Raw genomic sequence first — 24,683 nt, 5'->3', positions numbered from 1 at the left:
AAAAGGGTTAATATACAGTACTTGAGTAAAAAGTCCTGTCCAGGTTGTCTCGTACCTTGTCCCCCAGGAGTCCTCTGGGATAGACTCCAGGTTCCCTGTGAAGCTGTGAATATGAATGGATTAATGTGTGCACAAATCAAGTTGCAAAGAAAACATGCGTTAAAACATTTCAAGATGTTAATTGTACAAATAAAAGAACTTAAGGAACTTGAAAATAAGCTTCGTTTCGACTCACGACGAGTCAGTAATGGATTGTTTGAATTTCTCTTGATGTTTAGAGTTAAAGGGAAGAATTAAGGTGATGTAACATAGCTATCATGTTTTACAGTGTACTCGGCCTGAAGGGAATTAGAAATCATAGCCCTTTAGAATTAAGTATGATTCTGATGCACTATCCATAATATAATGTAAATATATATATATATATATATATATATATATATATATATATATATATATATATATATTAGTATTATTATAAAGTCATTTCATTCTCAAAACTCTGTCGGTCTTTCTATCGTTCTTCGTTAAACAACTGTTCTTTGACAGCGGCGCAAAGATTAAACAGACTCCTTTAACCCCAGTTGTATCCTACATCAAAGCGCACATTTATCTTCAACATGTCGGATGATGGAGACGGTAAAGGTCAGATGTTAAGATACACACATAGCCTGAACCGTAGAAGGCGTCAGAGAATTTTTTTCCTTTTTTTTGCTTATCAAGACTTTTGTGGAAAAAAGATAAAAGAGCAGAAATAATCCAAAGAAGTGAATTCACTCGACTGACACGTAAATGAGTTGCATTTCTTTTTCATTTTGCTCTATGTCTATGGTCAGAAACAAAGGATACATATGAACATGAGGAAAAAGATTCCCTAATGTTAACTTATTGAGTTTTTTTCTTGTTTTAGTTTGTCCGCTTTAGGATTTTGGGATCACTGTGTGTGCTGGGTGAAGTAGAAAAATATTACTAATTAGTTGTACATGAATTATACACCACACTGTTGTTTTGTGAGAGAACTCAGAGTCTGGACAGCAGACGGCGGAGCGTCGTTGTTTTTTTCACTCATTATTGTTGCCTACTGTTCGCAGACGGCTTACTCATCGTTCGTGGCTTGGAAAATGATAAAACGCCCCGCCAGTACTTGTGAGAAATTAGTGTGTGGAAAGTTTCCTGATTGCCTACCCACTGTGTCTCTGCAGGTCAGGTCGATTGAAGATTCAGCAAAGGAATCAAACAATTATGATTCTGTTCCACAACATCTGTTCTGTCACGCATGGCTGGAAAGCGAAGCCTTCCGTCCTGGATTTGAGCTGAACTCCTTCAGCTGGGACACAAGCGGCTTTAATGCAGGGTCAGAAGAAGGTGGAGTCTGTGGTGTGTGAGTGAGAGAGAGAGAGAGTGTGTGTGTGAGAGAGTGTGTGAGAGAGAGTGTGTGACAGAGTGTGTGTGTGAGAGAGAGTGTGTGTGTGAGAGAGAGTGTGTGACAGAGTGTGTGTGTGAGAGAGAGAGTGTGTGTGAGAGAGTGTGTGTGAGAGAGGGTGTGTGTGTGAGAGAGAGAGTGTGTGCAAGAGAGAGTGTGTGAGAGAGAGAGTGTGTGCAAGAGAGAGTGTGTGAGAGAGAGAGTGTGTGCAAGAGAGAGTGTGTGCGAGAGAGAGTGTGTGTGTGAGAGAGAGAGTGTGTGCAAGAGAGAGTGTGTGAGAGAGAGAGTGTGTGCAAGAGAGAGTGTGTGAGAGAGAGAGTGTGTGCAAGAGAGAGTGTGTGCGAGAGAGAGTGTGTGCGAGAGAGAGAGTGTGTGCGAGAGAGAGTGTGTGCGAGAGAGAGAGTGTGTGCGAGAGAGAGTGTGTGTGAGAGAGAGTGTGTGTGAGAGAGAGAGAGTGTGTGTGTGAGAGAAAGAGTTTATGTGTGAGGTGAGTGTGTGTACGTGAGGAGTGTGTGTCTGTGTGTGTGGGGAGTGTGTGTGTGTGTGAGAGAGAGAGTGTGTGTGAGAGAGAGAGAGAGAGAGAGAGAGAGAGTGAGAGAAAGAGTTTATGTGTGAGGTGAGTGTGTGTGTATGTGTGAGGTGAGAGAGTGTGTGTATATGTGAGGAGTGTGTGTCTGTATGTGTGGGGAGTGTGTGTGTGTGTGTGTGAGAGAGAGAGAGAGTTCAAAGCAATAAAACTATGCATAATAAGCAGGAAGTGTTTTCATGACTGGAAAGTGACTTTGTGTGTTCCGTATGCAGACATGCTGTTATTGTGGGTGTAAAGGTGAGATTAGATATGAGCGACCTCACAGCATCAGATAGGCTTTATAGTAAGTTAGTGATGTAATCGCTGTGCTTCTTCTAAAGCCACACACACACACACACACACACACACACACACACACACAGATTATCTGTGCTGTGATAATGGAGCCTAGAGAGAGATAAAGAGGGATTGAGTCTCCTTGGGTAGGCTGATTTGTAGAGGACAGTCATGTCTTAAGGTGTGTAGAAAAACATGTCTGTGTGCACTTATATGCCCCCCACCGACACCCCCCACCACCACCACCACCACCAACAGCAATCACCCCTCTTTTTTAAATAACCTTCGATTCACATTCCAGGTGTTAATTCAGGTTTGTGCTGAAATCCGTCAGGACAGTTCACATGTGTAAGAAACAGGAGGCTGAGGCAGGTGGTTTTGTTGTCATGATTATTATTATTATTATTATTATTATTATTCTCAGTATTATTATAACCTTTTGTTTCGGTCTGTTACACTTTATTTGTTTTCAAGTTCTTTAAATTCATTCCAGTCGAAGGTAAACATGATTTAAATGGTTGTTTCCAACACTAATAAATGCTTTTGTTGTTTCTTCTAAACGTCCCAGACTCTCCTGCACACATGCGTGGCAAAAACACACAATCAAGCAACACACACACACACACACACACACACACACACACACACACAGTATAAAGAAACACAAAGTCTTTCATGTATTTGACCATTTTCACAGCAACTCAAAGACACACACACACACACACACACACACACAGACTTTCACTACTCTCTCTCATGCACTCTCTCACACACAATGGCCAGTATAAAAGAACACACTGTCTTTCATCCATTTACACAGCGACTCGAACAAAAACGCACACACGCTCACATACGCACACAAACTCGTGTCTAAGTTTTGAAGTGCAACAGTTGATACTTTTTCTTCATTTGTCCTATCAGCTCTTTTTAACTTCTCCACCTGCAAATAAAAGTAATGACCCCGAACAGAACACACACACACACACGCGCAAACACTGCCCCCAAACAAACCCGAGCCAAATACATAAGCCTTTAAATACACAACAAGGAAATCAACATACAAGTCAAAACAAAGTTGGTAAAAATGACGTGCGTCCCACGTCACGCTCAGCATTCAAGTCGTTAGCATTTTACTCTTTGCTCTACGACAGCATGTTACCATGGTAACCACATTAGCAGAATGTACAGAGTCGACATCGATGAGTTCCCGCTAATCTAAAGCTAATCGAAAAACTCATTTTGGCTTCGATGCTATATATCAAAATCGTCCCAGCTCGCGAGTTACATGTACTCGTTAGATTTCATTTAGCACGTTATCTTAAATCCTACTGAAATCTAAATTTTAGGAATGCTCGTTTCTCATTTCTCTGTTATGAGCCTGTTATGTCGAGCTGCAGCACTATGAACTCGGCCTGGCCTTATCTCAGGGCCGGTAAGGTGCAACTCGAGATGTAAAAAGAGAAAGAACGTCATAAGGAGAAATGTGACACTGGAAAAAAAATAAGATCCCCTCAGAACACTGAAACCTAAAACAATTACAGTATCTGCATGTACGATTAGCTAAGCTGCATGTGGCCTGTGCAAAGTCCTCCATGGGGTATTTATTTTCTTATTCCCAAAGATGGAACGCTCTTTTCACCAGCTGGGGGTTGAGCTGAACGTTGAACAGATAACCGCTGCAGGCCGGGTTCTAGCGACGACTACTGACGGGCGTTTATGACCGGATAAAGCCGAGCGGGAAGCAGCGCAGAATCGAGACCAGGGTTCTCATCCGGGTTTGGTGTTTAAGCTCCGGGGCTCTCCTGGTCCTGTAAAAACTGGTGCAGACAAAAAAAACCCAAAAAAACAATCCAATCATCCATCATAGGTTTGTGTTTATGTACATACGTTTCCACGTGTCCTCCAGTTACACAGATTTGTCGTGAAGAAAACGGCTTGAAATAGAAAAGAATGCGGTCCAGTGGAGAAAAGCAGAGCATTTCAGAATCACCAGCCTAGGCTACTGTTACTACAGGCACCAAATTCAGCTCGAAACACACACAAACACAAACACACACACACAAACACACACATACTGAATGCCAAGGTCCATGTCATGTATTTTCTCCAATTCTGAAAACATTATGGCTCAAAAAGTTCAAGTTTCTTAAAGAAACCAGATAAATGAACGAGGGACAAACAGGTTTGGAATCTGGTCAGTGGCAGTTACTGAGATACATGTACACCATTGTGCACTAAAACTTTGTGATCAATCTAAAAAGGGGAAAATTAAATCATGGAAAACAGTATTGCTACCTTTCTATCCTGACAGCTACACTGAGAATTCTGCTGTTCTGTAAGTCTAACTGTTGAAAATCCTCCAGCATAATGAGGGCATTAGGAAAGGCTGTAAACGTGATAATCCTGCAGGTTTACACACACACAGAGAGAGAGAGAGAGAGAGAGAGAGAGGGAGAGAGAGAGAGAGAGAGAGAGAGAGAGAGAGAGAGAGAGAGAGAGGGAGAGACGGAGAGAGAGAGAGAGAGAGAGAGAGACAGAGAAAGAGTCACAGAGAAAGAGAGAGAGAGACAGAGAGATGGAGAGAGAGAGAGAGACAGAATGAGAGAGACAGAGAGAGAGAGACGGAGAGAGAGAGACAGAGAGATGGAGAGAGAGACAGAATGAGAGAGACAGAGAGAGAGACAGACAGAGAGAGAGAGACAGAGAGATGGAGAGAGAGACAGAATGAGAGAGACAGAGAGAGAGACGGACAGAGACAGACAGAGAGATGGAGAGAGAGAGAGACAGAATGAGAGAGACAGAGAGAGACGGAGCGAGAGAGACAGAGACAGAGAGATGGAGAGAGACAGAATGAGAGAGACAGAGAGAGAGACGGAGAGAGAGACGGAGAGAGAGAGAGACGGACGCTGAACTGAATCGACAATGAAGCTCTTTAGGTGCTGCTTAAGATGCACACGTGTCATTTACCACAGCCTTGTTTTACATAAACAATCTTTATGTTAATGATCCATAATGACTTGAATGTTAATGCATCATTCATCTTGAGCATCAATTCAACTTCATCGCTAAGCGGCCATTCATTAGTTAATAAAGTAAATAATTAAACTGAGTGGAGGATTTCGCACGAATGATTTGCAAACAGCATGTGTGTGAACAGTCATTCAGCTACACACACACACACACACACACACACACGGACGCTTTCAGACAGTATGGATCGAGCTGATTGGCAAAGTTGTCATTGTAAAGTCATGTTCCACTCATGTAGAACAAAAGAAGGCCTTAGCGTCCCGCTAGTCCTGTTCCCGCTGTTCCGTTCCTCTCCTGGTTTTTAAACGCTTGTCCTTCCATCGTCCTCATCTTCCTCTCTTCCACATCCCGCCCCTGCAGTCCTCTAGGCTTCGGCGGCATGACCACTTCCTGGAGGCGAGTGCTAGGAGATGGAGAGGGCAATGAGGAAGAGCGTGGCTACTGTGAGGAGGAGATGGTCCCTGGATGGACTGCTGCCACTGATGCTCTTCTCCAGTTTTGGGACCTCAGGGTTGTCGTAATCATCTGTCGGGAGAAGAAAGAGAAGGAAATTATTCAGCAGAATTCTTCTCTATCCATGGCCTCTTAGGTGTATATATTATTAAAGAAATCCCTTGGAATTTGTTGTTTTTATATGTAAGATTATGTAAAGAGATACTAAACATGACTGAAGGACTGAATACTGTAAACTGTTAGAAATAGTAGCTAACTGCTAGTCGACCTCAGACAGGCTCTTCCAAAATAAATGACCTTAATCAGTGTTCTGCTGATCACATAACTCCAAAAATATCATTTGCATTGAGATCTTGGTGACTATAAAGGCTGAAGCATACAGTAAGTTTACCATTCAGTAAACCTTCGTGCACTGTGGCTGGGGGAGGGGGGCGGTGTCATCGTCTAACAGACAAATCCTCAAACCATGCCAGTAAAATGCAGCTACGTTGTAACACAGCCGCTGTCTTTTTTCCTTTATTTCGTCACCTCTCTGCAGTGTAACAGGACAGATGAGCTATCTCTTCTAGCAGCTTCTGAAGCTAAAAGTTACAGGTTAGCACAGCGTTCGCTAATAATTAGCGTAATAAACATTATGGGCTCAAAACTCTATTAGACCAACTAAACTATGTAACACGTCCGAATTTGATGTGAAGCACATCGTGGAAATGGTTTATAAATTCCTCAGTGAAAATCTATTAGCAAGCTTATATAGAGAGCTACGCACATAGAGTGTTGAAATGTATGCTAATCCTTCAGGGATGCTAGGAAATGGAATACTAACAACACTGCAGCTCTAGTAAAATGACACACATGACGTTAGTAAAGTGCAGTGTACTCTAGATGCAGGGTTTTATAATGGACTCACATGGCACGCAGGCAAAAATGTTTTTGCTGTTACGTGGAGCATGATTTGTAAGTAGAAAGATTAAAAATACTGCCTGAGTTTTGAGGTTGCAGTATACGCAGTTTATGTCTAAGGTTCAGCCTAATCACACTGTAGTAAATAAATAATTGTGAACTCTTCACTCTTATGCTTCACCCTCGCTCTGCACTCTGACCTTTCACACATACCACTTATTATTACCCATCACTATTACACTGCACTTTGACCCATCACTCTTATTCTGTACTCTTACGCTTCACTCTTACCTATGACTAACTACATCAGGGCTGTCATTACGCATTGAGAGTGACAGTCTCTCATTTCGGTCTTTTCTCACGCTCTCCTGTCACACACTGTATTTCTCACACAGAAAAACTTTTGGACTATTTATCGTATATTTAATAAGCCGCAGCGCACAAAATGTATCTGTCCACACCGCTGTCTCTATGGAACCGGGCAGGAATCAAGCGCGTCTCCGCTCGAGTTCTTAGTCGAGCCTGACACTTATCAGCCAATCAAAATAAGAGGCTACACAATTGTTCAGCATCATCCTCGTTCACCCACAGAGAAAACCACTGGAGCTGTGAGCATCACTTTGAGCACAGAGTAAGTCATGAACTTCTGTTGTAATGTTACAACAAATTCACAACTTGTCTGACACAAACAATGACATTTTGACTGCTGTTAGAGACGTTTCCCAGATAATCAGCATCAGTTTTCATGAGTGTCTGTAACTTAGCCAACAGTTTTACAGCCTGTTCACTGACAACACCTGCTCAGAACAAGTAGTCTAGGGCCAGTGGTTCTCAAACTGGGGGCCCTGAGATGGTGCCAGGGGGCCCCGGTTCACTGACAACACCTGCTCAGAACAAGTAGTCTAGGGCCAGTGGTTCTCAAACTGGGGGCCCTGAGATGGGGGGGCCCGGTTCACTGACAACACCTGCTCAGAACAAGTAGCCTTGGTTTTAGTGCTTCCACATTGTAATGCTGATGCCGAGGTGGTATTTTTGATGGTCGGTTTGAACAAAAGCTCAACACGAAACAGCTTGTCTCTGGACGGGACATTGTCCTCAATCATGACACTAAAAATGGCTGGGCTTGAGCCGAACTGTTTTAAATGGGAGCAACATTACAAATGATAAAGGAGTCCAAAAAGGCAACAAACACTTACAATAAACACCACCATATTGACAAATATATTACACTACAGAGTAATGTAAATATATCACCTTAAATTATCTGCGGCAAGTAATCGTGCTGTGTATGTATATGAGCATTAGCCGAAAATCTGTTTGAGGGGGTGAGCGGGAGGAGGAAATATACTAAATAAATACACCGTGTGATCTGTGTAATTATATTGATTCAGTGTGATGTAATTATACATATTTATTGGATGGATGGCAGACAGCAGTAGGAGCAGGAATTTAATTTAATTTGATTATCTTAAGGCACAAACAGCAACAACCAGTTTTCACCAAATAAAAGTAGGTAGTAGCATAAAATACACTGTATGGCCAAACGTATACAGACAACTGATCATCACTCCTACAAATGTATAGAAACTATTTGTGTGCTGTAAAATTGTACCACTGTAGAACAGTTTCTTTTCAGTTGAACTAAGAGGCCCGTTCCAGCATGACAATGCCCCTGTGCACAATGTGCGCTGTATTAAGACGTGGTTTGCCAAAGTTGCAGTTAAAGAACCGACCTCAACCCCACTGAACATCTTTGGGATGAAATAGAACGCTGATTACATCCCGATGGAAAACTGGAACACTGATTACATCAGTGCCTGAGCTCAAGAATGTGCTTGATTGATCGCAAATCCGCACGGCCACGCTCCACACTCTAGTGGTACAGTAAGTCTTCCCAGAAGAATGAAGGATATTATAATAACACAGAAGGGACTGCATCTGGAAAAGGAAGCACCTATGGGAGTGACAGTCAGAGTGACTTCACATACTTTTGGGGCTGCTAATTAAAGAGTCTGAGTTTTGTATTATGTCAACCATCTGTGGATATGGAAAACTATTTCAGAAGGGCTTAAGACCTCTACAAATCCCTTTTTTTTTTGGAGTGCTGGTTGCTTTAAGCAAAAAAAGTTAATAACACCTCCAGTTGTAGACTGTGTGATCACTCATGCATTGTAGGCAGTCTCTGAGCTGGCCTAAGGGCAGTGCTCCGAACGCAAATACAACCAGACAAATCAAAGTCAGGTGTGGGTTTAGCATGAATGTGTTTGTGTAAGCTGTATGTACAGGAATGAAACACTCTCTCACTCACTCATTTTCTACCTCTTATCCGAACTACCTCGGGTCACGGGGAGCCTGTGCCTATCTCAGGCGTCAGCGGGCATCAAAGCAGGATACACCCTGGACGGAGTGCCAACCCATCGCAGGGCACACACACACACACACTCATTCACTCACACACTACGGACAATTTTCCAGAGATGCCAATCAACCTACCATGCATGTCTTTGGACCGGGGGAGGAAACCGGAGTACCCGGAGGAAACCCCTGGAGGTGTGAGGCAAACGTGCTAACCACTAAGCCACCGTGCCCCCGGAATGAAACACATGTGGGGAAAAAAAAACTCATTACCCCTTGGAAAGAACTGGATTTTTCCAGGAATGCGTGTTAAACGTGAGCTCAGCATGATCATAATGTTCATGTTACTGTTACAGCTAGTAAAAGAAGGAACCTCCTTAATTAACCGTAGCTTTAACTAAAAGTCTTCTGCTCTATGTAGAAATTCCAAAATTCTTTTTTTTTTTTGCTCATTCTTTTGTAAAACACTCAACTTCAGCTTACACGTGCAACGTTTCACCCTGATACTCCATGATAGCATACTCTAAAGCACAAGGTTCAACCAGAAATCATGCATTCTTCTGTTATCTGCTGTTGCTCTGTGTCTGGTACGTTTTGTATCACATGACTGTAATTTGATGTCTGTTTGCCGTGTGCAGACAGGCATAGCAGATAAAGTAGAGAGTCTAAAGACACGCACATCCATTTCTAACACAAGAGTGCTGTAAATTTTCCAGGTGGACTTGAAAAATTGGCAAGTTTTCTTTTTTAAGTCTGCGATAAGCTCGCAGGTACACTGCTCTTGTTGAGCGTTTGTCTTATAAATCACGAACACAGATGTTAGCAAGAGATGCCTGTAGATCTTTAGCTGTCACTAAGCTACATGGTCATTTGTTTGAGCGGTCCTGCGATGAGCTTTGCAGGACGTCCACGTTGAAGGAGCGTATCGTATCTAACAAATATTTTCTAAATGATTCGTTTGACCTGGATAAATAGAGGCCACATTTCCACTGGAATTCTCTTTTTAATCAGACCACAGCACATGTGATTAAGTTTAGCTTGTCATATGGCAGGGCAGGTCAGAACCACATACGAAATGATTAGAACATCTGACTTTAGTTATTCTCTTTTCACAAGCTCATTAGCTGAAAGGTTTACATGCTGCTTCCAGCAATAAACCTGACTGGGGAAATGATGCTGTTATAGGAAACTAATCAACGCCTGGGCAGTATGATGCAGCCTGATGCAAAGTTCTCATATAAGGGTGGATTACTATGGGATTTATTTTTTATCCTTTTGTTGGAAACGTCTTGGGGAACATCTGCTACAGTAGATCAACATCTATCCACATCTTGGGAAACATCTTCCAGACAATTCGCTGTACTATGAAGTTTCCCAAAACTTCCTGAAGGGCAATAAACCTCTTATTAAAGTGCTTCTATAATTTAAAAAATGTGTAAGATCAGTGTGAAATCAGTGCCAAAAACCCCTGAATGATTCTAATAAGAACCAGGTAACTTGGATTCAAAGAAACAATTAGGTCCATTTCCATGAACCCTTAAAAATGGTTCAATATAAAGAACCATTCTGGGGAACAACATACTAATAGAGTTTGACTGTCTTTAATTCCATTGGTAGTCGCTGCACCAAGTCGCTCTCAAATGGCTCACATCTAGTCACCAACGGTCGCTGTCGCTCATGTCACCGTAAGTCGCCAGCTATTATCATAAATGAATCATCTCTGGTATTGTATGTGTGTACGTAGCATTAGTTCCTGTTATCATATACACTAAAGCAACTACAATTTCAAACTCAATTTCCTGCATTTACTCTCACTTGAAGAGAAAAAATGCAGCTCGTCATGTTACTTAGAAAATGCAGAAACCTAAGAACCTTTTTATGTCAGAAAAGAAAGAGGAGACTCATTCCATAAATGCCAAATAAATATCGACCCCATGGAAAACCAGGCTCTGTGAATGAGTGGTTAGAGAAGGAATCAGCACGTATTAGTACGAGTGAATTTATAGAAGCGCGTAAAAAGACCGGATTTATTACATGACTTAAGATTTCCTTTAAGACTCTAATGATGATCAGATCTCGTAGTAGAAATTCTGGGAATTCAGTACCATTTTACTAAAAGCACACTGTGGTGTGGATGCCATTACAAAAGTTGAAAACATTCTTGGAATGTTATTTTATCTGCACAGCCTGGTAGTCATTTCATGCAACCAGTTCTGTGTGTGTGTGTGTGTGTGTGTGTGTGACCTCTACTTCAAGTGACAGCCAGATTTGTAAACACACACCCTGTCACACGGGTCATAGAAGACACCTTGCGTGACGCAGATCTGCAGCCTGACAAACACTTCCAGACACGCAACCGGTGTGTGCGTGTTCAGACACACAGGTTAAACTGTGGAGTGATGTGGGCTCAGTAGTGCCTATCAGTACATAAGTGTTTACATGCAGGCTAATAGATTGATAAAAATGTAACCGGAATCTCAACTTGGATAAAAAAACCCCAAAACATTCATGTTGTTTCTGACAAAATAGTTAATAAGGTAGAGAATCTGTTTAATAAATAATCTGTTTAATAATCTATAGAATGGAAAATGGGTGACTTTTCATCATAAAAAATATGGACACCGCTACTGGTATAACATAAAGCCAATATCTGTTTAGTGCTCCTGTGAATGATCTGTATCTATATTTGGATGGGGGGGAAGGGGGGGGGGGTAAATTTAGTACATTTGCTTCACACCTCCAGGGTTGAGGATTCGATTCTCGATTGTGTGTGTGGAGTTTGCCTCGTCTTCCTGTGCTTCAGGGGTTCTCTCTGGTTTTCTCCTCAGTACAAAGATGTTGTAGTCTGATTGACATCTCTAAATTGTCTGTGGTGTGTGAATGAAGTGTGTGTGAGCCAGATGAGGTGGCACCCCGTCCAGGGCATCCACTGCCTTGTGCCCCTTTCCTATTAAGATAGACTCCAGGCTCCCTGTGACACTGTACAGGATAAGCGGTTGATCAATGGATGGATGGCATCTCAATTTAGATTTAAACCAAATGTCGATGTGACCTTTTTCCTCCACTATGCACTTGCACACAGTGTAAAATAAACAAAAGCAATAATGGCAGCCCAGACTAATCATGTTCTGGCTCTGACAGTTTCTCAACCTTTGACTAATTTGGTTGACCAGGTAATTACTAAGGATGAACACATGAATGCTGTATGCTCATGGTAACGAATCTTTCTTTGTCCTGTGGGCGTCATATCAAGCTGTTCTCTCATGGTGTGAAGGTAAAAAAACGTGTTTGTTTCATCCCACAGTCCTGATGCTCACCTTTACTCTCAGCCAAATGCCCTGGGAACCTTTCTGGCAAAATTCCCACAAAAATAAAAATTCATTCCAAATAATTTATTTGTTATACTGCTACACCTAGGTAACATGTTGAAGCAGGAAATAAACTTTTTTTTCTTGCCCTGCTGTTCTACAAAAAAAAAAAAAAGACATTTGCAGTATTGTTTTTCTGGGACTGACTGGAGAACTCGGTTAATGTTGCAATCTGAAAGCACTCAACAGTCCAGGTTTGTAAAGCAGGATTTTTTTGAAATCACGTGTATACTCCCACTCTGTTCTAGTGTGTACAGTTTGACTGGCAGCACTGGTTCCACTGGTTTTTACATCTTGTGTTTTTACTACTTTGGGTATTTGTCTATAATCTATTTAATATGTGATGCTATAGGTGTGTCTTCTATATAAACACTAAGAATGTGCCAATATTTTTAAAAATCAAGATAAGATATCAAGCTCATCAAAAAACTAAATAAATAAATAAATAAAATCACTTGATGGCTCTGCACATTTGGGCCAAATGAAACATTTGGTATTAATTCACACCTTCGGGGATTGTAACTGTACATCAATATAGCTCTACATCTTCTACTCCATAACTATAACTAACTGCAATGAGGGAGGGAGAAAGAGAGAGATAATAAATTGTAACTGTCATGTACTTCATACACTGTTAGATCTCATGTATTTGGTTTCTTCAGCCATTTGACTTCATTGAGCAAAACCATCTACACTGAGGATGTGCTTCGATGGGATTGAAGATGAACAGCTCTTATCACTAAAGGGAAGTAAGGTAGTCATTTGTTTTGATGAAGCATGTGGTAATCCTGACAGAGTACGAGCTATGAGCTATGAAAAGTAGGGACTGTGTTCCACATATACATGTACACAAATCAGCCATATCATTAAAACCACTGAGAGTGATGTGAACATCATCAATTATTGAATTGGGGCATGGAAGCTTTTATTATCGCCACATATACAGTGGAATACTTTTCTTCACATAACTGAGGAGGTTGGGGTCGGAGCCCAGGGGCAGCTATGATACAGCTTGGCTCTAAGGCCCAACAGTTGCAGCTTGGAAGTGCTGGGGCTTGAACCCCGAATTATCTTGTTACAATAACTCTTTTCAAGGTGTGATATATTAGGGAGCAAGTAAACTGACAGTTCTTGAAGCTGATGTGTTGGAAGCAGGAAAAATGGGCAAGTGTTAGGATCTGAGTGACTTTGACAAACTGTGATGGTTAGATGAGTCAGAGCATCTACAAAACAGAACAGTGGGGTATTCCCAGTAAACTGTAGTTAGTACCGAATAAAATTGATCCAAGATCCTGTGAACTTTTCATGGGAGGCAAAAGATGTTCTGATCCCACAGAAAAGCTGCCGCAGTGCAAATTGTTAAATAAGTTCATGTTACTAGTATCTGTGTATCAGCTGTTTTGGTGGTACAAAGCAGGCCTACGCCGTAATAGGCAGGGGGTTCTAATATTATGGCTGATCTGTGTATGAACCACTCATATGGATGTCATATATTTAAATATTTGTATGCCTACACAAACCACTAAATACTGAAACACAAAAATTACAGGTGAAATGTATCTCAATGTAAACGCATTTCTCAGGCAGACAGATACAGACTTTTTTTTTTTCAGATGAACTGAATTGCCTTCTTGGCACATGAAAAGCTCTTGGAAGTGGTGTGAAAATTAAGAAGTCAGAAAATCGTAACCGTGAGAACATCCTTTCAACTCTTTTGAGCAATGTATGTTGCATATGTGATTCATACCACAGCACTGTTGATACTTTATTGGATCTATACAAATGTTTGGATGGTGGATGAGCTTTAAGTCTAATAAGAAACAGATAGATGGGTTTGTTAGTTTGTTAGTTTGTTTTCATTGCCTGTAAATGATTTTTATCTCCGCTGTCGGTGCAATGTAACAATTCAATTTATTTGTATAGTGCATTTAACAATTAACATTAACAATTGTCTCAATGCAGCTTTACAGAAGTATAAAAACAGAATTGATTTTTTTTAATAAAAAGAAATAAAACTAAGAATAAAAATAAATGAATAAATACATACATTTAAAATAATTTAAAACTCTCTCACTCATTTTCTACCGCTTATCCGAACTACCTTGGGTCACGGGGAGCCTGTGCCTATCTCAGGCGTCATTGGGTATCAAGGCAGGATACACCCTGGATGGAGTGCCAACCCATCGCAGAAACCCCCGAGGCACGGGGAGAACATGCAAACTCCACACACACAAGGTGGAGGAAGGAATCGAACCCCGACCCTGGAGGTATGAGGCGAACGTGCTAACCACTATGCCACCGTGCCCCCTAATTTAAAAACTATTAATTCAAAAAACTATACTGTATATCTCTATCATCTAGCCGTAAAGCCATGTTACAAAAGGTTCTTCCCATGGCTGGGTTTTCAATACAAATGGTGGTGCATTTCAGGTTTCTTGATAATATCACAAGCTGTTTGCATTTTAACTCTAAAGGAAAGAATAAATGAGAAGGTGGTAAAAAAAAAAAAAAAAAAAAAAATCAGCTGTTTCACAGCTCCTGTAAACGACATTGCCTTGCTTCATAGACATTTTACAGTAAATTTTTCATTGAGAAATAACAAATTACTATTTTAAAGCCACAATATACAACCATTTTAATGACATACCTGCAAGAGGTTATCAGCTGAGAGCTGTAGTTGTGACATAAGCCGATATTCATAAATTCATGCCTTTTTTAAATGACATTGACCATTTTATTTCAGGACTAGATCCTCTAAGGTTTTCCATGCTATCGATACTTATTAGCACTTGCGATGTTTTTTCATCACCCGTTTACTTCATGAAGTCCTGTGATATTAAATTCTTTAATTACAGCAACAGTCCCTCATCATACAGGACGAGGCACATGTTAGCTATGACGGTCAAAGGAAACTCTTAACTTCGCACTTTTTGTCTGAAGCAATATCTAAATACTATTGTCAATGAATTTTCAAGTGTTATTCATTTAGTTTTTTACTTTAATGCATTGTGCTTCCACTGACAAATGAAACAGATAACATATTCTAAGAGAGACGCACATGCCGTCCATTTGGCCATGAGGCTGGACGACGTCTCACCTCTTAGAAAAAGCCAAAGGCAGACACTCGAAAGACAAAAGTGACACATAAGTCTGGTCTTAAAAAGCTCTTTTACTCCTATCCTAGCTAAATACTACGATCGTTTTAAGGCTAGAGATCTGATTGCCATTGTCAGAGGAATTCCCAACACATTTTTCTTTCTCCCTATAGGCTGAATTGAGTTGCTATGTACAAGTTTCACATTGTATTGTATTCATAATGTCAAATAACTTCCATGTGCATGTATGGTCTTTTGATTTTTACGCTGAATTGTGTCCGATCTATCCATTTATGTCCTGTAGTTTATTCACTGGACCATCACCACTTGGTTAGGGAAGAAAAACACCAAAAAACACCAATGACACAGGACGTCCGGTTCTACAGCCCCTGGTTTTACAGCATTACATGTAACTGTACATGTTCTTCGTTGGGGAAGTGATACACATTGTTTATCATTCCTTACATGCAACATCTGTTTTTTTTCCTGGTACATACCTTATAATGTCGATGAGTGCTAATAAGTGCAGTTTTTTAAGACGACAATGAAGAGCTTCATCCTGAAGATAGATAATGAGCTAGGAAATCATACAGGGTGGGAAATGTAAAGGGACATTTGAGGAGAAAATCTGCAACTCTTTGACATGCTTTATTCTCTATTGTAGTGGAACATACTTTTTATGTTATTATTTAAAAAAAAAAAAAAAAGAGACAGAAAATGAGAGAACTGGCATCATGTTCTGCTCCCAATATGTCAGCCTACAGTCTGTTGCCTCATGCAGCGTGTATTCTCAATTCAACTGCAGTGTATAATACTGTAAAAAACAACAACACACAACCAAAACTGCTGTTTCTTGCGTACTGTAGCTTCTCCAAGGACATTCTTTTAACTCTAGAATGACTTGAAAGGACTGCAGTTTAATTTCTTCTGAGATTAACATGGCCTTTTGCTTGTTTCTCTATGTTAAACTCATGTAGACACCTGATGCTTTTAAATGGATTTTTTTTCCTAAGTGTATAAAGAAGAATGGTATTTAAGTGCTAAGTGTGTATTTAAGTGCAGTAGCCTTTTTTTTTTTGCTACTGTGAGACTTCAAGCAGTATGTGTAGCTAAAATCATAGGAACATTTCTTCTGTGTTAAGCGGTCTGTTATAAAAGGGTTCATTAAAGGTAGCATCTCCGATTTTTGAAAGCCAGTGTTGACATTTGAAATCACCAAAAGAAACACGCCCCTAACCCAAATGGGTCCCATATTGATAGCTCTGCCCACACATACATACGTAACCCAGGCAACTAATGGAAAGAAATGTGTCTTTATCATAGCTGAAGGGAAGAACAATATGATTGCAGATAAACAAACAAGCAAAAATGACACACAAGCATAATCATGCAAAGGACGGCTTATATTAGTTCTGTGTAACAAAGCAAAACCAACGTTACTCACCTATCGAGAAGGAAAAAAGCGCCTCGGTGTCTTAAGTAAAGTTGGTCACATATTCACAGATTAGAGTTTCCCGAGTCAATAACTCCTGAGCTAATCACTAGCAAAATGCGGTTGTAGCTGCCTCTCTACATTACTACGATAGAAAAGAGGTGTTATTTGTGTAGTAACAGCGTTTAGTTCAGGAGTTATTGACTCGGGAAACTCCAATCTGTGAATATGCACCAACTTCCTGCTCCTTCAGTTCTCTCCAGCGCTGGAAAGCTGATCCTATATTAACACTGGTCCTACTTCTTGCCTTATCGTAAGCCTTTCTTCGATTTCTTTCTTTATTTTTATCTTCCATGTCAATGCTAAAACCGCTTTCTGCTAATGTCACACATGCGCACTGAACACTCTCTCCGCCGCATATTGACAAGCCCCGCCCCTTTCTGCTCATTGGCTACCTTTTTTTTTTGATTTTTGTTTATTATTCGGCCCGACTCAGTTTTCTGAAGCATTTCTCAAAAATCGGAGACCCTGCCTTTAATGTATGTGCAACATCATGTCAATTCTCAATACAACTAGCAGTGGCCCAAGAGGTAACGTCAAAAAATAAACGGAGGGGTAAGAATATAAGATAGCGGACTGTGAGCTGTACTAAGCTTGAATGAGTTTTTCTTTTTCTTTTTTTTTAAACATTGCTGTATTTTATAGTGAAACATATTTGAACATTGCCTAAGGGAGGATCAGAGGAGGATGTTTGGGATTAGTGTGTTTGTGCTGGAATTTTGCTCATATGCAGGAAGTCAGCTGACGCACCAGCCATGCTAAAAGTACTGTTAATATTACGAGTTGAAAAACATCAGAAAAGTCAGCTGACTTCAGTGCATGTCCTCCGACTATCAGGAGTCATCAGATGGAGGAGTATTTGAAAGGCAGCGTTTTCTATGTGTCAGAATTAACAACAGGAAATAGCAGCCTGACTGGTCATATCTTCTGTGGAATGTACCAGGGTACACGGTATCAGGTCTATCTTGGTTCTTACTTTTTAATACAGATTGAAATCTGGCTGTGTTATTTCTCTTTGTATCGTGTGAGAGTGCAAGACTTGAGTTTAACATAAACTGATCTGGCTTTCATTTCAACAAGAAAAGTTGGTTAACCGTGTTTCATTTGCAGAACTAACCACAGGACAATTTTATTTGTTTTTATCACCATAAGTACAGTCTATTTCCTGTAAATCTACAGAGTCTAGTGTAACTATTGATACACAGGTACATACCTCTTAACTTTAAACAGATGTATAAATTTGTAGAGGAAATCATTTGGTTTTTCTTGAAGCTTGCTTTATTAAGAAGCAATTCTTTTGTTGAAAATTCCTGCTGGTGTCAGAGTGCAGATACAGAGTCACTGTAAGCCACTGCCTTAAACCCCAAGCATAATGGGTTCCGGGCCTTGCTCATTGGCCCCGTGGTGGCAGCTTGAAATCCCCAACCTTCTGATCATTAACCCAGAGCCTTAACTGTTGATCAACCATTGCCCCAAAGCTAGGGCAGATATGGTTAAGAGCCTTGCTCTAAGGCCATCAGTGGCTGCTTAGAATCTACTACCATCTGATTGGTACCCAGAGCCTTAACTGTTGATCCATCACTGCCCCAAAGCTGGAGAAGAGGCTTGTTAAGGGACGTGCTCAATGGCCCAATCGTGACAACTTAGAACCCCTAGCCTTCTGATCAGTATCCCAGAGCCTTAACTGTTGATCAACCACTGCCCCAAAGCTAGGGCAGATATGGTTAAGAGCCTTGCTCTAAGGCCATCAGTGGCTGCTTAGAATCTACTACCATCTGATTGGTACCCAGAGCCTTAACTGTTGATCCATCACTGCCCCAAAGCTGGAGAAGAGGCTTGTTAAGGGACGTGCTCAATGGCCCAATCGTGACAACTTAGAACCCCTAGCCTTCTGATCAGTATCCCAGAGCCTTAACTGTTGATCAACCACTGCCCCAAAGCTAGGGCAGATATGGTTAAGAGCCTTGCTCTAAGGCCATCAGTGGCTGCTTAGAATCTACTACCATCTGATTGGTACCCAGAGCCTTAACTGTTGATCCATCACTGCCCCAGAATTTTTTTTTATTAATGGTGCTTGCAAAGGAACATTATTACTATTGTGCCGGACAAAAATTTCGGCGCGTAACTTGTCCCGCAGCTTTTGTCCTAGACCCATGAATGACGTGTCAAATCGACCGGCTCATTGAGGAGATGTGTGCTATGACTTATATAAGTGATCCGAGTACCGGTACTTCCGGTACCGGGTCTCAAAATGGCCTTTTTTCCCATAGACTCCCATTATAAACTTTGGAGTTTTATAACTCGGCAAGCTTTCGAACTACCTACGCCAAACTCAGCCAGCTCCTTTAGGGTGATACTCTGAACAAAGTTTTAAATTGGTGTACAGACTGGCCTTTCGGTTGTGCCGCAGCCCCGCCCCCAAAATATGCAAAATCAAAAAACTTTTTAAAACACGGACATGTGACATATCAAAACACTCACAACAATGAGGGGAACTTCCTCACGTGTATTTTGATGATGTCAAGTGATGTCACGTGAAAATAAAAAATTAGCACAACATGGACATGTGACATATCAAAACACTCAGCACAATGAGGAAAACTTCCTCAAGAGTATTCCGATGATGTCACATGCTCGTCTCATGCAAGTACCATTCACATTTTCTTCATTAAATGTACGTTCTAGTTGTATTATTACTATAGTTTTCACATCCTAGCTGAGTCGCTTATTTATAGCAGTAAAAGAAATGCGGCTGTAATTTATTTGACTTAGGGCAGTCTTCTGAGTGATGGTGGTGGGAGTTGTTGTTAGAAAGTCTGCAACTTACACAATTCTTTAATGCTAGGCTTAATGGGTAAAATATTTGTAACGACAATCATTACTTTCTTAATGTGCCAAAAAATAAGCAGCATCGCATAAAAACACTGTGTAAAAATCCAGCCACATTAGCATTATGGGTTACATGAGATTGTCACTGCTTCACAGCTCCAGGGTCTTGAGTTTTACATTTTCCACCAGTTCCACGTTGGTTCCCTTTTTCTCTAGGTGTACTTCTTAAAACTAGGTAGACTCATTCATTCATTCATTCATCTTCTACCGCTTATCCGAACTACCTCGGGTCACGGGGAGCCTGTGCCTATCTCAGGCGTCATTGGGCATCAAGGCAGGATACACCCTGGACGGAGTGCCAACCCATCGCAGGACACACACACACACTCATTCACTCACGCAATCACACACTAGGGACAATTTTCCAGAGATGCCAATCAACCTACCATGCATGTCTTTGGACTGGGGGAGGAAACCGGAGCACCCGGAGGAAACCCCCGAGGCACGGGGAGAACATGCAAACTCCACACACACAAGGTGGAGGCGGGAATCGAACCCCGACCCTGGAGGTGTGAGGCAAACGTGCTAACCACTAAGCCACCGTGCCCCCACTAGGTAGACTGTTAACTTTAAATAATTCCTGAAAGTATATACAGTATACATACAGAAAAATATTGTCAACTCACAGGGATTTAGAATCTAATGTCGTGTCCCAATTCACTTATTATCCGTCCTAAATAGCGGCTGAGATTAGAATGAGTGTGTCCCAAATCTTAGTATGCTGAAATGAGTACCCCAAAGGTACCTGAATGGTCTACTATTTCTGGGAGATTGTTGAAATTTTGGATCTGTGGACACTTGTGTGGAGGAAGAGAGATTTGTGACTGCTTTGCTGAATCTGCAAACATGGCAGACCATTTTAACAGCAGTGATGTGTCTTCAATATTTAAGTGTAAGAAATAAATGTTAAGTACTACATAAAGTTTTTATTGATATTTGAGGTTAATGAATTAACATGTAAAAGAGTGCCTTATAGGGTTAGATGAAGAGATCGAGTGCCTAATAAAATTAGCCCTTTTCATGCATTTTAGAGAGACAGGTGTAAAGGAAATGTGCAAAAATAAATCAAGGGAACTGTAAATGAACTGATGGAGTATAAAAAAGAATGAATGAAGAAAAACTGAAAAGCAGTGACAAGCTTGGCAGCAACGTTCTCTTCCTTCGCATGACGTGTTAGCATGTCCCAGCATTCGCATAATCTCTTGCAACACACTCAAATGTATGCACTGTTTTCCCCACAAAGAGTGTTTTTAGTGCTTTCTACAAGTAGGTGAATTTGGATCCAGCATACGACCACAGCCAATTGATTTTATTGTCCCGGAACAGCTGAAGTTTATTTTTTTTTACCTCCCTGACTTTTAAATTCAAACACACTGTTGAATCTGAGTCTCCTTAGAAGGATGAGCATCAAAAAGCATTCAAAAGCTTTTCAAAAATCAGCTGAACATTAGAAGTGTCTGCCTAACTAAGCTGTAGGTAAAGAAGGGACTGATGGCATTCACTAAATTCCAGGGGTTTCGTTACCACGACGTAAAGTGGGCGTGTTTCTGGAGGTCTTGGAAAAATGCCCTATTTAAAAAAAAAGAGCATACCTACGATGGATAATGAAGGACAAAACAGTCATACAGGTAGATTTTATATTTTATATCTATTATGCTTTATTGTCTTACAGTTAAACTATTTTCGAAAACAAATAAACAACCAAAAACTACGGTTAGGGTTAGGGTTAGATTATCAAATACAGATAATCTAACCCTTACAGATAATACCTATTTGGCCACGCCTACCCGATGACGCAATATCTGTTGCGCTGTTCTGAAATCCCTGGAAATAAGTGCATCCCAGGGAGTGACAGCTAGCTCGACTTATGTATTTCAACAAATATAAGAAATTTAACAAATATAACAATATTTCAGAAGTAATCACACAGAACATGTGCTTATATTGTTTTGAAAACATTTACAAATTACACAATTACAACAGGTTCCCAAGCGATCCTGACTGGTGCTGGTATATTTAACCCTGACATGTCAGTTGTGTTTATTTCCCAGATTTCACATTATTACGTGGTCACGAGGTTCCGCCTCTTTGAGAGGTCTAACAATCATCATAACGTTCGGGAAGCACTCAAAACGACAAGTTAAAAGCCTGAGCATTTACCTTTAGTCCTGTGCGAGAACACCTAACACATGCTAATTGGTGCCCAGGCTTCAATAGCTGTCTATTAGTGCTGCGTCAGTGCCTTCTGTGACTTCTGTGTTTTTTTTTAATGCAGGCTGTGCTGAAAAGGCTTGGGGTTTAATGAACAAACACTGTAAATATTGCAGTCAGAGATTTCAACATTTGATTCGAAAAAATATTCAGTTGGACGAAAACAATATAATGAATAATACAGAGACTTTGATAAACATTTCTCTGCTGTATTTTTAATGAATTTAGGTTAAGCCTGGCTTCCTGTAGAGTTTTTAAGAAATCTGCTGTAATTAACGACACCCTGCAATGGTGAATTCCCGGCTTGCACCCAGTGTTACAAGCACTTCAGCATGAACATTATGAATTGTACTGCCAGTATGTTCAAATAACTTTATTGGCATTTCTGGTATTACCCAAGACTATTAGCCTCATAGAGATGAGTTAGAGCCATATGATACACCAGTGGGACGTTTCAGCCTCAGAGACGTGTGTTATGTAATGCAGAAAACTGGCTGAAACAGGTTTCTTTTCTTTAGACTGATAAAGATTTTTGGTTGATGGCGAGCACTCATTAATCTTACTCTTTAAGCTAAATATCAGAGGAAGTGAAGTTTCTCTCAATCTGAACAGTTGTTTAAAATACTGCACAATTTGTCACTTAGACATTCTGGCCTCTTGTGATCACGGCCCTTTCCTCTCTGGCCTCTGTGTAAGCTGATACTCTAAACACAATTACAACGAGGGCAATAAGGTTCATGTATCGGAAAAGAGACCCGCCCACAGCTGTCCGTTAACTTTAACTTGAATTCCCACTAAAGTGTCACTCAGGAGGCTTTCTGTAACCAGATCACTGTTAATAACTGGACATTAAATAGACTGATGAGAAGAAAAACTCATTTCAACTTCACTGATTTAATTTTCACCGTGAAAACGGTTCTGCTTGTGCTGTTACAAGTCGGTCGAATCCGAGTCGTTTCTTCCGTAGTCCAGACTTTGTCCTTGAGCTGACTCGCTGTGACAGAGCTGAGCATAACTTCCTGTCAAACCGAAGGCCTGACAGGAAAAGGAGGGGGCACGAGGGCTCGTGCTGTCACAGCTAATCATAGCTAATGCTAGCCTCTGCATCATGATGCTCATCAGCACTAACTATAGCTCACACCTTGTTTGACTCATGGTTATGCTGTAGCAACATCCTTCGACTCTTTAGCCTGCCGGTGTCGCTACATAACAAGACCGATAATAGTCATCAGCAGGGGCGTGGGTTAGTGCTAATATTACACTGCGCACAGGAGTTGCTTAGAAGATGCTTGTTTGTTCATACAGCCATGTGTGGTGTGTGCTGGATTTTTTTTGGTCTCAACTTGAGGTGTTTAGTGTTTGAAAGGATGTGCTTATAAGTGAAAAGCTCAAATTAGTGTTAACAATATGGATCAAAACAGTGTCTTGTAAGTATGTTGTTGGTAGTAGAGTATACTGTATATATATATATATATATATATATATATATATATATATATATATATATATATATATATATAAAATGGAGGAAAGATGTATGGTTTCTGTTCCGTTTGTCAGACACAGGGTTGTAGGGAGCCCATGACTCAGAGAACACCCAGGACAAGACACACACATTTTTGATAGGAAAAGCAGAGTACCCAGAGGAAACCCCCAAACCTAAGGGAGAATATGCAAACTTCACCCACACAAGGTGGAAGCAGGTTGGGAATTGAACCCCTAACCCTAGAGATGTGACGCCAGCCACAGCAATTCAGTGAGACAGCTCTTAAAATGTCAGACTCCCTGATCTGTTGCCCTGACTTATGCACTATGAACTATGCAGCTGATTGAGATGTACCCCAAGTTTTTGTTTTTTCCCCTCTCAGACTTTTAACCATTTAAACCACTGAGTCCAAGCCTTTGTTTCTCACGTTGTCCTGGTTTTGTATCTCACTTTGTTTTCCCGTTTGCTGTATATGGGTTGTTCCTGTTTGTTGTTGCCTGCATGTTCTCTGACCCAGACTATGATGACGATGATAGAAATACTCCAAATAAAATTACACACTGAGTTTATGCACGTGTGTTTACTCTCTCCTTTGCACACATTACAGCTTTCTTATATGCAAAGCGTCAGTACTGCTGAAGTGATAATGACTGAAGTGAATACACATGAAATATAGTGTTGAAGTCTGAGTCACACGTTTTAAGAGAACTAAAAAGTCGCAGTGTTAGAAACGTGAGCAAGCAAAAGAGTGTGAATTGTTAGATTAGCACTAATCATTATCCTCGAAGGTTCTACATTGCATATAGGATACACTGTTGTAGTGGATATACTGTATGTGTTAGTAGTCATAAATTATCCAGATCTAGTGAAAAGTGTGTGTGCATGAGTTATTAATGGCTCTCATGTATGTGTGTGTATGTGAGTCAGCCTACATGTGTGTGCAGGTTAGTCATTAGTTGCGTACATGCGTACGTGCGTGCGTGTGTATGTGTGTGTGTGTGTGTGTGTGTGTGTGTGTGTGTGTGTGTGTGAACTCACCGAGGTCATCAATTTTCATGTTAGGTCTTAGAGTGTAATCTGGCTCTGTAGGCTGTGCTTCATCCTCTGCATCTGCTG

The 24,683-nt window shown here is 40.8% G+C and overlaps 1 protein-coding gene across 2 annotated transcripts in view; it reads right to left on the bottom strand.

The window, feature by feature from the left end:
* Window positions 1-5,093: 5,093 nt before the first annotated feature.
* efna3b (ephrin-A3b) overlaps window positions 5,094-24,683 on the bottom strand; it is a 97,670-nt gene continuing 78,080 nt past the window's right edge. Inside the window, exons 4-5 of one of the 2 annotated variants that reach the window (XM_060870787.1) lie at window positions 24,606-24,683; window positions 5,094-5,843 (exon numbers count right to left, since the gene is read on the bottom strand). In XM_060870787.1, the coding sequence (XP_060726770.1) occupies window positions 5,722-5,843; window positions 24,606-24,683 (200 nt within the window). In that variant the 3' untranslated portion in view covers window positions 5,094-5,721. The remainder of the gene's footprint in view (window positions 5,844-24,605) is intronic. The other variant, XM_060870788.1, reaches the window with a different exon arrangement.

This window comes from Tachysurus vachellii, chromosome 5 (assembly GCF_030014155.1).
Source record: "Tachysurus vachellii isolate PV-2020 chromosome 5, HZAU_Pvac_v1, whole genome shotgun sequence".
Taxonomy (NCBI): domain Eukaryota; kingdom Metazoa; phylum Chordata; class Actinopteri; order Siluriformes; family Bagridae; genus Tachysurus; species Tachysurus vachellii.
The sequence above is the reverse complement of the archived record's forward strand: the minus strand, read 5'-3'. Positions and strand labels throughout refer to the sequence as shown.